Below are 18,304 nucleotides of genomic sequence, written 5' to 3'. Positions count from 1 at the left end.
AACCAACAGTTCCCTCCAATTAATGGGTAGGGAAGTAATACTGATTAAATACTATGCATGGTAGTAGTCAGGGGTTGGGAATTGGTGAACTGTATAAAAGAGGAAATCTAGAGAGGTCCGGGGTGGTGAACTGTAAAAAAGAGGAAATCTAGAGGGGTCCAGGGTGGTGAACTGTAAAAAAAAGAGGAAATCTAGAGGGGACCGTGGACCAAGTACGATTAAAATGCTAAGAAACGCACTGTTCCATGAGAGGAAAACCGTAGATCCGAGGATAATTCCCACCCCTGAGTAGTAGGTGACTGAACAATATTTTTAAAAGAGATTATTCTATCTCAGCGGTACCTGTCTTCTGAATTTCTGAATCTCTGAAATATTGGAAGTCGGAATCGGAGGCTTTCAGATCCGGCCTGACTGACGCCTGCACCTGCCAGAGCTCTGAAATAACAGAGAGAAAAAAAATCAAAAACAAAACACTCTAAATATACATGCTGTATTCAAATCATGCTTTTATTGTTATTACTGTTTATTTCATTTATTGTAATTAACAATTTGTTTTTTCTGTCATTACAACAAATTAAAAATTCAGGTTAATTATTTTAGTGCTTTGAGTTTGCAATATTGACACTGGTGTAGGAAGAGGGGGGAGTGGGGCAAAGCGGGCATGTGACCCCCTCACTTTGTAGCAGCAGCGATGGTTTTTATATATATATATATATATATATATATATATATATATATATATATATATATATATATATATATATATATCTATATATATCTATATACAGTAGAATCTCATTTGCTCGAATGCCGGTAACGGTCGAATCTTCCGGTATTCTCAAACCAAGAACAAGGTCCCGATTTTCTCTCTCTATTAAACCCTTTTATTTTGGTGCTGATTGATCGAATAACCCTGGGGTCGAACAAAAGCTTTCTCTCGAACCAGTTTATTGGTCCGAACTGTAAAATTAAACATATTTAGCTCGAATGACTACGTCTATCCGAAGAAATACAAAAAATTATTTATGTACAAATTTTTCATCAACCCTTTCACGTCAGTCACAAAGTAAGTTATTATAAATTCGGAAGTGGAACGAATTAATCCTAGATCATATGCCGGCTTATCATGTTGTTTACTTAGCACCTATCGGTAATTATCTTTCTAGTACAGACAATTGTACTATGATAATCGTTAACTGAATGAACCTTGCCTGTAACACCAATCAATTGGTGAGCATAGGCAGGCCTCGCCGATTTACTTTAATGAGTTTAATCTCTACTCTGCACATGAGCGTCGGCATATTTTGTTTTTAACTTGAAATACATGAGAGATCAATGTAATGTAGTGATTGCAACAATAACAGATAAATGGCCTCCGCCTGTGCTTCATGCACTTTCATTTTTTCTCAACGTTGTCAATATGTCGCAAAAGATTCTACAACAGCATAATAAAGAACGATTTTTTAAATTAATAAATATTTATAAATACAAACTACCAGTGTACTTGTTATTTGTTTATTTAACGGTGATAAATAATAGTTACACTCATGAGTCCATCGGACCATCTCGCCCAAGCCATTTTTACGGAAATATGCGAGGTGTTCCGATTGGTTTTTGTGTTACAGAAGCACCCGACAACGGCCGAATGCATGGTTCGAACTACCCGATGGGTCGAACAGACTTTGATCACCACCAGTGTTCGAGCCAATGAGATTCTACTGTATCTATATCTATATCTATATAGTCAGACCTCGTTACAATGACCACGTTTGTCCCTTGGTCACTTTGTCGTTATATCGAAATTGTCATGATATCGAAATTGCCGTTAAAAATTGTTTTGTTTAACAACACCACTAGAGCACATTGATTCATCAATCATCGACTATTGGATGTCAAACATTTGGTAATTTTAACATATAGTCTTAGAGAGGAAATCCGCTACATTTTTGCATCAGTAGCTAGGGATCTTTTATATGCACCATCCCACAGACAGGATAACACATACCATGGCATTTGATATACCAATCGTGGTGCACAGGCTAGAATGAGAAATAGCACAATGGGTCCACTGACGGGGATCAGTCACAGACTATTATTAAATATATTATTATTAATCAAGGCATATTCTCTGTCATTCTAATCATTTCTTGGTTAAAAACATCTACGATTGGTACCTACTTCATTTACATAATGTCATAAAATAGCAGACTTTGTCGCATGAGAGCTAAAAGGTCGTAAGTGGCAGATACAACCTAAAACGTCTTTTTCGCATATTTGGAATCGCCATCCCCGATTACATATTGTCACAAAAAATCGTAGCTTGTCTCTAATTGCATCGCTTATACAGAAGGATTTAAATGGTCGTAAGTGAAACACATATACGACTTGCATGAAAATAGACGTAACTGACACATATACGACTTTCCTCCAATTTGCTTGCTGTCCATTATGTCAACACGACTGGTCTGTGTGGTAGATACACCCTTTTTAAATACAGTTTGTTATATAATTATGTCTGACATAGGTTGTATGTGCCAAATACGACACATATGTATTCTTTGTTATCGGTCTGTGATAAAAATTACAAATGCAAAGTACAATAGAGCATACATTATGTCAATATTTTTATGTGCTTGAATCCTAAAAATAATATGACTTTTGTCGTTGTGAGAGCCCGGTCTATTTAAGAAAAACATTTGGTACTACATGCAACGAACCATTTGGCAACAGACAAGAATGGTGTCTATATATATAAATAGGAATTGCAGTAACATTACTGTTTGTATGGTTTGCTATTTTATGTGCACCATAATTATAATAATAAACATGTTTTGGTGAATTTTCTTGAAAAACAAATATCTATTTTGAAAAGTTTTTAATTGAAGTGAAGTTTCCGACATGTAATTTGTATCTGTAGACACAATTTTAATTCATAATAATGTTGTACAAATGTATATGGCATATACGACCAAAGTGCAAGCATAATCACACTGATTTTAGATGTACATGTATTTAATTATATGTTACGGTGAACAAATTCCGCCTTTCAGCTGCCTTTGGAGATCTACAGGATTGTCCTAATGTAGGCATTATGGATTAACAATATTACACATACAAACCTCATTGTAAGTTATCGAGGACAAAGTCCAGTAACAAAAGACAGTGTAATCAGACGTAAGGTTAAACGGTGAATAAAGTAAATGTGGCCTCAACATAAACGATAGCAAGATCTATGAATTTTGATTAACTATACAGTTAACAAACAGAATATCCCTGTCCTGAGTCAGACACCCGATCCTATGGTAGGCTGGACTTGGGATAGGCGTGTTCGAAACCCTAGTCGTATATGGACTATGAACATGTTAAACCAGTTACTAAGCTAACCTAAGCAACAGAATGTTGAACGTGAACATGACACAACACACACACCAAAACATTAGCACAACATAGCACGCACAATAGAAGCTGAAAATGACATAGCACACACAACATAAGCTGAACATGACATAGCACACACAACAGGACCTGAACATAACACAGCTCACACAACAGGACCTGAACATGACATAGCTCACACAACAGGACCTGAACATGATATATAGCATACACAACAGAACTTAGCACATCAATGACAAGACCTGAACATAACATAGCAAAAAGCTGAACATGAGAAAATAATCACCATAGAAAATGAACGTGGCATAGCACTTGCGACAGTTTATTTGTTTGTTTTGTTTAACAACACCACTAGAGCACATTGATTAATTAATCATCGGCTATTGGATGTCAAACATTTGGTAATTATGACTCAGTCATCAGAGGAAACCCACTATATTTTTCCTAATGCAGCAAGTTATTTTTATATGCACTTCCCCACAGACAGGACAGCACATACCACGGCCTTTATCCAGTCACTTGCGACAGAACCTGAACATGACATAGCACTCACAACAGGACCTGAACATAATAGAGACACAACAGAACCTGAACGTGACATAGTACACACAAAAGAACCTGAAGAAGAACATGACAGAACACTCATACAACATACCATGATCATGACATAGCACATACAAGAGAACATGACATATCACTCACAACAGACGCAGAAAATAATTTAGCACACACAACAGAAACTGGAGGATTGAAAACTTAACACTCAACAAAACACGGAGAGAACACTGCACATAACATAGTCTGGAGATATCACTGAACACACATCATACATAAACTGGAGAGATCTCTGAACACAGTAGAACCTGGAGATATCACTGAACACAATAGAACCTGAAGAGATCACTGAACACACATCATACACAAACTGGCGAGATCTCTGAACACAGTAGAAGCTGGAGATATCACTGAACACACATCATACATAACCTGGAGAGATCTCTGAACACAATAGAACCTGAAGAGATCACTGAACACACATCATACACAAACTGGTGAGATCTCTGAACACAGTAGAAGCTGGAGATATCACTGAACACACATCATACATAACCTGGAGAGATCTCTGAACACAGTAGAACCTGGAGAGATCTCTGAACACAGTAGAACCTGGAGAGATCTCTGAACACAGTAGAACTTGGAGAGATCACCGAACACAATAGAACCTGGAAAGATCACTGGACTCACAACAGAACCTGGAGAGATCACCAAACACAACAGAACCTGGAGAGATCACTGAACACACAACAGAACCTGGAGAGATCACTGAACACAGATCAAAACCTGGAGAGATCACTGAACACACGATAGAACCTGGAGAGATCACTGGACACACACAAGAACATGGCGAGATCACTGAACACACAATAGAACTTAGAGAGCTCACCAGACACACAACGGAACCTGGAGAGATCAATGAACACACAATAGAACCTGGAGAGATCACTGGACACACAACAGAACCCGGAGAGATCACCAAATACACAACAGAACCCTGAGAGTACACCCAACACACAACAGAACCTGACGAGATCACTGGACACACAACAGAACCCGGAGAGATCACCAAATACACAACAAAACCAGGAGTGTGCACTGAACACACAACAGAACCTGGAGAGTACAGCCAACGCATAGCAGAAGCCGTAGGGTTTACTGTTCTCTCAATATAAACTGGAGAGAATCCTGCATACTCAACAGGTGAACATGGATTTGATATTCAGTAAACACCCTCATTGGAAACGTAAACCCTATATCCTTTGAATGAGCTTCACTTGAACCCGGTGTATCCCAAACCAATAAGCTGCTAAACATAGTTTCTTCATTAAAGGATACCAGTTTCAGTTTGCTTAACTATTCTGGTTTGTCTGTTGCATTAGCTGATAAATCAGGTATTCTTGAAACTAGTGAAGTACAACCTGAGGCAGCAGAACCAGGAACTATCTGCAAAAGGACTCCCATGGTGCAAAGAACACGGAAAGAACATTGCACACAACATGGCATCAGCTTTTCTGATGTCTCATCAGGAACGAATACTTGCCTAGGAAAAGAGGTTTTGTATGGATAAGTCGTCTGATTCTGACGCACTATCATCAAACAATGAACATGGATCACTACCACCAGTTTTTCTGCCAGATAGAAATTTTGGGGTATGGCTCTATGGAATTGAATGCAACAGTCAACAGAGATATGGGGGGGGGGGGGGGGGGGGGTCCCTCCCTCAGAAAGAAAATGGGTTAAGTTTTGGGTTAGGATTAAGAAAATCATACAGTAATAACAGTAATTAATTTTGTCAAAAAGTTAACTTAAAAATAAATTCTGCAAAAATATTTGGGTATGGTACCATACCCATTTTACCCTCTGGCAGAAACCCTGCACCAGATAAGGTCACACAAAATCAGGGGTGGGTCAAAGAAAACAAGGATTTCACGAGTTTTTTTCACATTATTATTTTGCTCAATTGGTGATTTTATTTATCGTATTATTATTAACAAAAGTAAAATAACTTTTTTCACGTAATATTTTGTTCAAGTAGTGATTTTATTAATACGTACTTCTACTTGTATTCCTTTTTGAATGTTTGCTTCTAAATATTTTCTATTTACAAGCTTTCTCCTTTTTAAAAATAAATATGTGATTTGTAAAACTGAAATGTTTTAGAAGTGATGGTTCTTTCCCAATAAATATTTAAATTTACTTGATATACTGTTGGTCGTAAATGAAGCATTTAATTTAATCACGAATAATTGTCGTAAATACAACTATTTAAGCAAATAACTAAAACACCTAATATGCTATAAATACTGCAAATATACAAAGAAATCGTAAATACATGTATGTTCGGCTTTCACTGTCATTAAAACAAATTCGACATCTTAACTACTGATCAAGAAAAACAGTTTTCCTTCATTATCTCGGCTTTTTAAAAATGAACTTTGATGCACTTACGTCCTTCTGGCTCTCACGCGATGACTTAATTGTTCGAAGTTAATCCTTTAATTGAATGACTAACTTAGGCGTATTTTCAAAAGCAATACATGTCTGCAGGTTTACAGAGCCCTCAAAAGTACCCGGTCTCCGGCGGCAAATCGCCGCCTGAAACAGCTTTTGCCGCCGCTTACTTTTCGTTGATGGTAAAAAAAAAAGTGCTTTCTCTTCTTTAATAAAGTCTCCTACAAAACTTTCAACGAGTAAAATTGTTCAGTTGCTGCATTTAATGGATGGTGACTGATTTGCGCTAACAGAGGCCATGAGAATGCATCTCAGAGGTTCGATTTTTCAAATGTTTCTAGGGGAGGGCCCCCAGACCCCCCGCTTTGCCCCCTGCTATCATCACTGTTGCAGCCTGCTACTTCTTAAACTATTGAGGGCGCTGGGTTTAGCCGACATTGTTGGCTCGCGACGAGATCAAGGATGGCAAATGGCTGTGTATACTGTGTACGTTTGTTCCTACATTGTAATTTGCTCTGTCAGTGTCGGAAGGTGTAAATTCTGGTGTAATGAACAGAATAACATTGATGTACATTCATTCCCGACAATTTGTGGTCAGATGGCGTAAATGTCGTAGTAACGATGGTCGGTCGTTGTAACCAGGTGTGCCCCCACCCCACTCCTAAGTATTTTTATCCATTATAACTTTGTTTTAATATTACTTAGTTATACAGTTCAAACATTTAATGTTAGATAATGTCAAGCTGTTTGATACATGTAGTTATTATGTAGCACATAGTTATATATGTACATAGTAAAAGTTTGTATCAAATCCTAAAGGAATCATGTTTTATAGGTATTATATAGTTATACAAAGTACTTAGTCATTGTTTATGCAATGCTAACCCAAACCTGATGACATTTTATTAAATATATTTGTAACCACCAACCACAAAATACAACTTTACTTCAACCAAGGATGCATACAGAAACAAACTGCAAAAATAAAATAATAATTAAAGTGCCTCCAAAATCCTCCTTACCCCGTGCGATTCTAAATTATTTGAGAACCATCATGATGTCAAAGTCCTGTTCAGTGTAGGTTCATGTGCAGGAGGGGGGGGGGGGGGTTTGGGAGATGACTCCCCCCCCTTCCCAGTTAATCACCAAAAAACCCCACCAAACAACAATCATACAAAAGTTTTTTTTAGAACAGTTAGCATGTCATGAAATTTAACATCATGAAATATTAGCATTTTGTATGGCCTTGCTCGCTAAGACTTCCTGATTTACAGTAGTTAAAGTTGGATGTTCAAAGCTAGACGAGACAAACCCTAAGTGAATCATGGGTCCCTCGGGCCCGACCGGCATGCCACATCCGATGGCCGTGACACAGGACACGAACTTGACGATCATCGTCTGCAGACTGAAGATGTGTCGAATGTGGGTGCCGTTCAGATAGCCAGTGACTTCGGGAATACCTGAACCACCAGCACTCGGACGCCAGAACTGAAAGACATGACAGAATCTGATACAGTGGTGTATAGCCAGGATTTCATATATTGGGGATGGGGTAGACCCAGTCTGTGGATCATGCTATGAGCTGAAAGTGGTGTGATAAAACGTGGTGTGCATGATTGCAGAGGATATGACTGTATGCTCCACCCACACCCACTCCAGGGCTACACCTGTGAGTTTAACAGACAACTGGTGGGATCATATAGCCTCCCACCCCCGAGCTACACCTGTGAGTTTAACAGACAACTGGTGGGATCATATAGCCCCTCAACCCCGAGCTACACCTGTGAGTTTAACAGACAACTGGTGGGATCATATAGCCCCTCAACCCCGAGCTACACCTGTGAGTTTAACAGACAACTGGTGGGATCATATAGCCTCCCACCCCCGAGCTACACCTGTGAGTTTAATAGACAACTGGTGGGATCATATAGCCCCTCAACCCCGAGCTACACCTGTGAGTTTAACAGACAACTGGTGGGATCATATAGCCCCTCAACCCCGAGCTACACCTGTGAGTTTAACAGACAACTGGTGGGATCATATAGCCCCTCAACCCCGAGCTACACCTGTGAGTTTAACATAGACAACTGGTCGGATCATATAGCCCCTCAACCCCGAGCTACACCTGTGAGTTTAACAGACAACTGGTGGGATCATATAGCCCCTCAACCCCGAGCTACACCTGTGAGTTTAACAGACAACTGGTGGGATCATATAGCCCCTCAACCCCGAGCTACACCTGTGAGTTTAACAGACAACTGGTGGGATCATATAGCCCCTCAACCCCGAGCTACCCTGTGAGTTTAGACACCTGTGGGATCATATAGCCCCTCAAGACTACACCTGTGGTAACAGACAACTGGTGGGATCATATAGCCCCTCAACCCCGAGCTACACCTGTGAGTTTAACATAGACAACTGGTCGGATCATATAGCCCCTCAACCCCGAGCTACACCTGTGAGTTTAACAGACAACTGGTGGGATCATATAGCCCCTCAACCCCGAGCTACACCTGTGAGTTTAACAGACAACTGGTGGGATCATATAGCCCCTCAACCCCGAGCTACACCTGTGAGTTTAACAGACAACTGGTGGGATCATATAGCCCCTCAACCCCGAGCTACACCTGTGAGTTTAACAGACAACTGGTCGGATCATATAGCCCCTCAACCCCGAGCTACACCTGTGAGTTTAACATAGACAACTGGTGGGATCATATAGCCCCTCAACCCCGAGCTACACCTGTGAGTTTAACAGACAACTGGTGGGATCATATAGCCTCCCACCCCCGAGCTACACCTGTGAGTTTAACATAGACAACTGGTCGGATCATATGGCTCCCCCAACCCCCAAGCTACATCCGTGAGTCTAACAGACAAATGGAGGGATTAGATAAATATTAAATCATATCTTAGATCATCTATCAATTTGGGGGGATGCATAATATTCAGACCTGGGGGGGGGGGGGGGGGGGGGGAGGAGTAGTGTCCCCTGTCTCTCTGAGCCACTTCCAACACCTATGTTTAAAACTGCAATATCTGGGCATGTGTAGCGATCCAAGGCTTTAACAAAATGTCACCAGATTTATTTAATTACAATGCTCTTTGCATGTGAAACTTTATTAAAGCCATGAGTGTAAACCGTACAGGTTTATTATATAGTAGTTGGTCTCGAACATTTTTAATTGTAACATTTTGATACGTTTTAAATCAATATATAATCAGGGGTGGGTGGGAATTGGTGAACAGTAAAAAAGAGGAAATCTAGAGGGGTCCGGACCACCATTTTTACTTCAGATATCCCACGCTGCATTGTGGCGCTGGCTAAAGCTGCCTTTGCAAATGCAGGGCTAGATCTAGCACTCGCCAAATTCGCCAGTTGTGAATTTTGAAAAAACGCAATGTTCCACGAGAGGAAAACCGTGGATCCGAGGAGAATTCCCACTCCTGATAAAAGATAACCCCTGCAATTCATTCTCCATGGCACTCTGATTTTGCTCTATTCAAATTTAGTTTTCCAAGACTCCACAACAATCAACATGGCATGGCCAAATGCTGTCAGCAATTGCAGGGGTGGAACACACAGTCTTTTATCAAGAAAAAATTATAAACATTCTGTCTCAATAGTTTATTATGTCTTTAACTAGGAGAGCATTGGATTTTTTAATTAAATATGTTTTGTTTTTTGTTTTTTAAACATTTTTTTTTTTAATCTACATAAAATAAATGCCCTACAACATAAGCTCAACCTAAAAGAGGACAAAAATACTATTTTGTGTTCTGAAAAAAAAGGAATTCCTTAAGAAAAATAATGTATGATCTTACATGTATATTCAACATATTTTGAATTAAGAATTTGTTTATTCAACAGATACAATATTTATTACTAGGCCTATAATAAGTTTATGAAGGTATGTAATAAAATAAGTATTCTTAAAAATCTTACTATGACAACTGCAGCACTGAATGTGATGAAGATAATACTGTAACCGACCGCAAACAACCAGGCAATGGCTGACTCACCATCCTGAGAAATAACAGAACATGAAAACGTTATTCTATATAATACATTTTCAATGAAAACAACATTACGTTCAAACTGATTAAAATTAGAAACATGTCCTTGATTGATACTTAAAAAAAAATTCTACATAATTTGTAAAACTTAGTGAATGGAATATTACAGGTTGCATTAATATGAAATTTAATAAACATTCACTATAAGTACAGCAAAGGCAAAGATAACATAAATACAAAATGTCTGCCTTAGGACCTGTGCTAATAATAATAATTTATACTCTTGACTCAAATCTCTAATGGCATCACATGCATACAGTTTGTATGAAATTGCCATGGCATTGAAGTCTCAGATTATTAGGAAGAAAATGTTTTATTTAACGACGCACTCAACACATTTTATTTACGTTTATATGGCGTCAGACACATGCTTACGGATCACACAGATATTGAGAGAGGAAACCCGCTGTCGCCACTTCATGGGCTACTCTTTTCAATTAGCGGCAAGGGATATTTTATATGCATCATCTCACAGACAGGGTAGTACATACCACGGCCTTTGATGCGCCAGTCGTGGTGCACTGGCTGCAGTGAGAAATAGTCCCAATGGGCCCACCGACAAGGATCGATCCCAAACCGACCGCACATCGAGCGAGCGCTTTACCACTGGGCTATGTCCCGCCCCTAGACTCTATTAGAGTCTTGAGTCTAGACTCTAAAAGTTTTATAAGCACCAGATTTAATATGCATGGCATGCCCATCTGCCAAGTAACCAACATTGTAAAACAACCCTAACACTACGTATTCTTCTGGGACAATATAAATATAATATAAAAAAAAAAAAAAAAAAAAAAAAAAAAAATGAATAAAGCTCCATCCCTAACAAACAACAACCCCCCCCCAAAAAAAAACAAAAAAACAACACCATTGTAAAACAAATGAAGAAATTCACCCCTCACCTGTAGAAACTTCTGTAGCATGTTCCACTTGAACTTGGCAATTTCCTCGATGAGCTGATGGAGAAGAAACCCGATGAGGCCGACGCTGAAGCCGATGAGACCCATCATCACCCACCGATCAAGCTGCAGTCTGTAAAAGAAAGGAAAGGAATGTCTGATTAATGACATCTCAGTACAGTGTATGTGTGTATGTGTGGGGGGGGGGGGGGGGGCAGTCCTTCATGGGTGATTGATCCTGTGACCTACTGCACCTCAGGCAAGCATTCTACCACTAAGCTAAGTTTTGAAGAAGTTTGTTTTGTTTAACGACACCACTAGAACACACTGATTTACTAATCATCAGCTATTGGATGTCAAACATTTGGTAATTTTGACATAGTCTTAGAGAGAAGAAACCCACTACATTGTTCCATTTGTAGCAAGGGTTCTTTTATATGCACCATCCAACAGACATGATAGCACATACCACAGCCATTGATATACCAGTCAAAGTGCACTGGTTGGAACGAGAAATAGCCCAATGGGCCCACGGACGGGGATCGATCCTAGACCGACCGTGCATCAAGTGAGAACTTTACTGGGCTACAAGTTTTGAAATAAAAAGTAGACCCTGCCTTCAAGAAAACATTTCATTTATACTTATTATCTTGCTGAATTCAAGCACGCTTTCCTGGCCACACACCTCAGCTATCTGAGCTGTCTGTCCAGGACAGTGGGTTAGTGCGTGCGTGCATGCTCCTTTAACATGCTCATATACTACGTAGGTTTCGAGCATGTCCGCCTCAGGGTTCGGCCTCTGGGAGACCAGGGGCTCAATCTGGGGCAGAAGTGGGTTAGTTGTTAGTTGTTAGTGGTTAGTGAGATGAAGTAAATGTAGAGGCCCTAAACTCGCTCTGGGTGGGAAGGAAGGAAATGTTTTATTTAACAGCACACTCAACACATTTTATTTACGGTTATATGGTGTCGGCGCTCTGGGTGGGGGAAGCCGGTACCGGGATGCTGACCCAGGACCCACCAGCCTTGAGTTTGATGTCTTAAAACACTGTGCCACCGAGGCCCGCTCTTGAAACAAAACATACAAACCTCGTTATAACCTGCCGTTTTATCCAGTGCTTGTAGATAAAACTGTGGGAAGGGAGATAATCCAAGCTCTCAAATGTGGCAAGAGTTTCCTTTTCCTTCTCCGTGTACTTGTGTGTGATGTACACTGGTTCATAATCTCGTCCCTGTAAGATAAAACATTATGAACAGCTTGAGATCAGTGCAAATAATAATAATAATAATAATCTGTCTAGAAAACAGAACTGCAGGTATAATAATATATTTTTTGATTGCGCATTAAATTTAGGACATAGTATACTATAACATAACCCTTTACGAAAAGAGGAATTTTAGTTTTTAACCACCCATAATTTATGGGCCAAAAATAGGTTATGCAAATTTTTAATTTCCAGAGGTCTGAATAGAACATTTCATATATTATTGTCAAATATGATTTATACTGCATCATGTTAAGTCTTCATTTTCATATTATATTCAACACCCATATGTTGAGTGTAATATGAATTTGCTGACTTTACAAGAAATATTTAACATTCATTCGTTCGTAGTTATTTTCGTGCTTATATCCTATTAAGGTTCAAACACGCTGTCATGGGCACACACGTCAGCTATCTGAACTGTGACTGGGTCCAGTACAGAGGTTAGTAGTTAGTTGCTAGTGAGGGAGAAGTTAGTGAAGTGGCCTTACACCTACTTATTGGCATGGAGTCGTTAAACTCGCTCTGGGTGGCTTCTAGAATGTTTTTAAAATCCACTAGCCATGGGATCAGTGATTTAAAAAATCTACTAGCCAGGATTAAAAATTCACTAGCCCTACTTTACTTTAAGTTAATACAATTTTACTAAATAATAGTAATAATCAGATATACCACCTAAAGAGCTTAAAAACACTGATATTGGGGGTTGTGGAGGCAGGCATGATATTCATATTTACAAAATAAGACTTAACTGCAACATTTGACTTTTTTTTCACTAGCCGTCAAGCATGGCAATAGTAGTTATTTACTAGCCCATCATTGAATATCACTAGCTATGGGAGTGGGACTACCATAATCTAGAAGCCCTGTCTGGCATGGCAATAGTAGTTATTTACTAGCCCATCATTGAATATCACTAGCCACGGGAGTGGGGCTACCATAATCTAGAAGTCCTGCTTAAAGGGACATTCCCGAGTTTGCTGCATTGTAAGATGTTTCTGACTAATAAAATATTTCTACCATTAAACTTACATATTAAATATATTTTCTTGTTTAGAATATCTATGTTTGAATATTCAATGTGTTTCTGGTCGTCTTAATATTTGTAAGAAGCCCAAACTTGATTTTGTCTTCAAATAATTTCGTACGTACGAACAAAATCTTTTTTAGGAAATAAAATGAAATTTAACCTAGGTCTCACTTCACAGATCACTTTCGGGTGACAGTTCATTCATCACGGTCCACTACAGTTCCTAATTGGGACACATGTTATGGTTCACATATTCACTTCTAGGAAATGGTGAAGAATTAAAACAATATGTATGTTTAATGGTAAGCCTTCTGGCTGTATTTTGCCCATGTTATTTTGTAATATTGTGCATCGACCTTTTGGGACATGGGTATATAGCGCAAGTGACAGCCGGAGTGAATCGGTTAATGAACCACCTGTTCGGACCGGTACTACAGCCAGATGCGGTCATATAGCAAAACACTGAGACGGAAATGTTCTCGATTTTGGAGTGAAAATAAATGCTTATATAATGTATGTTCGCAATGGTGTATGTTGTTAGTGCCAACGAGAACCCGTTCTATGGGCAATCTTCGCTTGAAGTTGGGCAGTTTAACATGGGTTTCAATGGCAGATGACATCTGTGTAGTGAGACCCTAGTACAAATATTATAACGATCAGAAACATGTTTAATATACAGCCACTAATATTTTATGCAGAAAAATATATTTGATATGTAATTACAGTCGTCAAAAAGTCTCTGTTAGTCGATAACATCTTTAAAAATGCAGCAAACTCAGGAATGTCCCTGTAATGACTACTCCATTGAGGCTGATTAATATTTAACATAAAAAAATCCTCTACATACCTGAGTGAACATTCCATAGTTGTCATCAGAGACGTAGAACAGCTGATCGTCTGACGGTGGTTCATGAGCTTGTCCGTATTTTCGGATCACTTTCCTCTGACGCACCCCACTGCTGTTCAACTCCTGGCTTTCACTCGGACCGGTGCTGTCTTCCATTTTGTCTACCGTTTCAGATCAACATCTCCTGGTATGTTCTAGTAGTTACTGTTTCATAGCCATTCTGCATTAAGAAAATATACACATCATGGGCGGCACAGTGTAAAAAATAGTGGTTGCCAGAGTCGCCTTTCAAATTACTTGTAAGGACATTTTCACAGATATAATAAATATAACCCACACACAGACACACACAAACATGGTACTGCCATGCCATACCTTTTTGAAAAGTGGTACAGCCATGGCCGTACCATCTGCGCTGCCCCTGTACATCCAGTCAAAACTGCTCTAAAGTCCGAAACAAACTGTTAACAACTACGATAAACTACTGTCCTACCTTAATTATCGTTAGATTTTCTCCACTTTGTATCTAAACATAAATCATGAAAAAAAACAATTACACTGACATGGATTCACATATTAGACTGAAACCATATCACCTATATCAACTTTGTTAAGATCTCCTAGGACAAAACACATTCAATTTTTTATCGTCAGCCATTTTGCTTTTTTGTGGTATACACTTCAAGAGGGGTGGAAGCCTCCTAAGTATGTGACGTAATTAATTTGACGTCATGTTGAGTGTGTTATACCTTAGCACATGTCATGATGTTGTCAGTTTTATGTCATATCAATCCACCCCTCTTGAAGTGTATTCCATAAGCAAGCAAAATGGCAGACGGCAGAAAACTGCATGTATTTTGCCCTATGCTATCTCAGTGTCAAAGTTGATATCAATGACATTGTTACAGTCTCTTATGCGGAATCTGTGTCACTGGTTTTTTTCACGATTAGTATCTGGACAAATCTGGGGGAATTCTAACAGTAATTAAAAGTAGGAGAGTAATTTATCGTAGTTGTTAACAATTTGGTTCAGACTTTTTTCTTCTTTTTTTAAAAGAAAAGATTTATTGTCCCCAGAACATAGGCAGTGAACAGGTTGGGGAGCCGTAGTCACTGCCTTACAGTTCAGACTTTAGTGTATGTTCTATTTTTGTCAGTTTGGGTTTGACACTTAATAGCCAATTGTTTGTTCGTACCGGGTGTGTTTGTTTACATGTAACATTTGTTTGTTCATTCAACATTTGTTTGTTTGTTCATTCATTCTTTCATTCATTCTAAGCTTGGTGTTATGGGCGTGTATTGCCATATATAATTTTAACTTTTAAGGCATGCTAGTAACTGTTGAATATTTTAGATCTCTGATCTGTGCCTTTTTAAAATGTCAGGCGCTGATCCAGTGGGAGTGCCAAAAGAAACACACACACACACACCTATTTCTCACAAATATATATACAATTAAAGCCTGTTAAAACACCTCTTATCACGTTCGGCGCGCCCCCCCCCCCCCCCCCCCCCCCCGAAACTATCACCAATCACTGGACCCCTCCTGCACGTGACATTGCACTCTCCTTGATTACTGTTGGTGCCCTTCGTAGGTCTTACACTCTCTGTTAAAATCTTGCATCTTCCCCTGATGAGACACCCACCAGGTTTAATCACTGCGACATCGACTGTAACTGTTGCCAACTGTTACAGTGCTGGAGATTTTACATTTTAATCTGGATTTTTATAATAGTAATACTATTAATAGGACTACGAGTACGACTCACTACGGTAGACCTGTCTGCACTTAATATGCTCACCTTTTACCTACAAATGTATTGTCATTCTAAAGTGCAACCTGCATTAGTGTGCAAGTAATTATTTGTGGCATATCAAGGTTTACCTGTGACTTGGTTTTCGTGACGCCCACTAGCGACACAACGTTATCTCAGCAAATCATCCATGTGATGACAAAAACCCGGAAGTAGGAAAAGTCAAAAACGCCGAGCGCTGGTTATCTCCCTTGGACTGTTTAAAACGTAAGGTTCCAATGTACTAAATCAATTCATATTACTCATAATGTTACGTTTACTAATAAAACTGATATTCAAGCAGCGTATCAACACACTAAGGCTGTATACGAATACAAAGTGTTATACCTCACATTTAATCTTCCTGAAAAAAAGAAAAAAGAAAAAAAGGAGAGAGGTCACATTTAAGAGATTTAATAAATGTTTTTATTAGCACCTGTCACGGTACATGCTCTTAATTTGTTTCGCCTGTGGCGATTTTAATTGTGTTAGGGTGCCGTGTACAGTTTATTGCCCGTAGCCCAGGTGGACAACTTGTTACGTAATACTTCTCGCGCGATTCTTGCGTTCCAATATGCACTTAGTCCCGCTGTGGAGGCCATGTGGCGAGTAGTTACGTAATACCTCTGCGAGTGCGGGTTTTACAACTGCGATTTGGCGACGATGGCGTCAGTAGTCTGACGATCAGAGAGAAATATACCGAGGTAGACTATGAGATGATACGTGAGGTGCCGCTTTGTTCCCTCAGGCCAATTCTGATTTTGGAATAAATAGCTAGAATTTAGAGAGATCTAGGAGAACGATTAGGAAGGCTCCGGAGGAACGTTAGTCCGTTTGGACTTTGGTAAATATCATTTCTGCTCTGTGTATAACCTTGATGTGATTGATGTGACTTAAATATTTTAATACTGTATTATACCATTATTCTTTAGACAGTGTTTTTGGTCATCTGACGAAGTAAATCGTAGACTTATTGTTCTAACATTATATGAGTATTTGGTAATATAAAGCTTAGCCAGTCATCCTAGAAGACCCTAGGTACACTGTAGGTTATTGTCTTTATTGTGATAAGTATTAATTCGGTGTTACAAGATTACTGAAAGAGTAGTTAGGGTTAATTAAAAATTAACCCGTTAGGAATAGAGCTGTAATTCCTTTATTAATTAAGTTCCCCAAGAAGCGTTCCTAAATTATCACACGTTACTGAACGAGTAGTAAGGGTTAATTATAAATTAACCAGTTAGGAATGGTGTTGTAATTCCTTTAATTAACTTCTCCTAGAAGCGTTTCTCAATTATCACACGTGTGGGTGTGGTGTAACGGTGAAGTGATTCGCATATTGTGTAACTAGACACCTAGAGATTAACTAATTAAGTGATCAGTTCTGGGTTGTTATTATTGTTGTTATTAATTTACTACTACGGCTGTACATTTGTCAGCGTAGATTAATACAGATTCCAAAGTGTATTGTGTTTTTGTTGTGTTTTCTAGAGAACTAACATGCTATATTATATATACTTATATAAGATCGTATCTCTGATCATACCTAGAGACGAGCCATACTAGGTTTAACAGCCTGTTACAGAGAGATCTAATAGATATACAAGTAGGAGAGACATTTTGATAATCGTGTTTTATTCGGTTACGGGAATTATAGAATCCCCGTGACAGGACCCCTAATTTTTGCTGAAAATCACAGTTCCATTTTTGGGGGTACTCTGCACTAGTTTCAACCTCTGATGTATACTGCATAACAACTGTATAACAGAACGTTTCCTATTCACCATATAACATTCTATATTTCTTCAACACCCCCCCCCCCCCCCCCCCCCCCCCCTTTCTTCCTCTTTCTACAAGTATTAATTAGTCCGAGTTATCTGACGGTAAGAGAGCTAGACAAACATTAGAACAGTTATCCCACTCTATATAAATTCTGCGCAATCGCTGCTACCAAACGGTAGTGTCACGGGGATTCTATAATTCCCGTAACCGAA

The 18,304-nt window shown here is 39.1% G+C and overlaps 1 protein-coding gene across 1 annotated transcript in view; it reads right to left on the bottom strand.

Moving 5' to 3' along the window:
- LOC121388729 (chloride channel protein C-like) overlaps positions 1-16,461 on the bottom strand; it is a 35,847-nt gene extending 19,386 nt beyond the window's left edge. The window contains exons 1-7 of the mRNA XM_041520206.1: positions 16,403-16,461; positions 14,518-14,737; positions 12,465-12,607; positions 11,382-11,511; positions 10,352-10,432; positions 7,718-7,893; positions 343-435 (exon numbers count right to left, since the gene is read on the bottom strand). Of these exons, the coding sequence (XP_041376140.1) occupies positions 343-435; positions 7,718-7,893; positions 10,352-10,432; positions 11,382-11,511; positions 12,465-12,607; positions 14,518-14,673 (779 nt within the window). The 5' untranslated portion in view covers positions 14,674-14,737; positions 16,403-16,461. The remainder of the gene's footprint in view (positions 1-342; positions 436-7,717; positions 7,894-10,351; positions 10,433-11,381; positions 11,512-12,464; positions 12,608-14,517; positions 14,738-16,402) is intronic.
- Between the last annotated feature and the right edge of the window lie 1,843 nt (positions 16,462-18,304).

The sequence above is a fragment of the Gigantopelta aegis genome, chromosome 14 (assembly GCF_016097555.1).
Source record: "Gigantopelta aegis isolate Gae_Host chromosome 14, Gae_host_genome, whole genome shotgun sequence".
Classification (NCBI taxonomy): domain Eukaryota; kingdom Metazoa; phylum Mollusca; class Gastropoda; order Neomphalida; family Peltospiridae; genus Gigantopelta; species Gigantopelta aegis.
The sequence above is the reverse complement of the archived record's forward strand: the minus strand, read 5'-3'. Positions and strand labels throughout refer to the sequence as shown.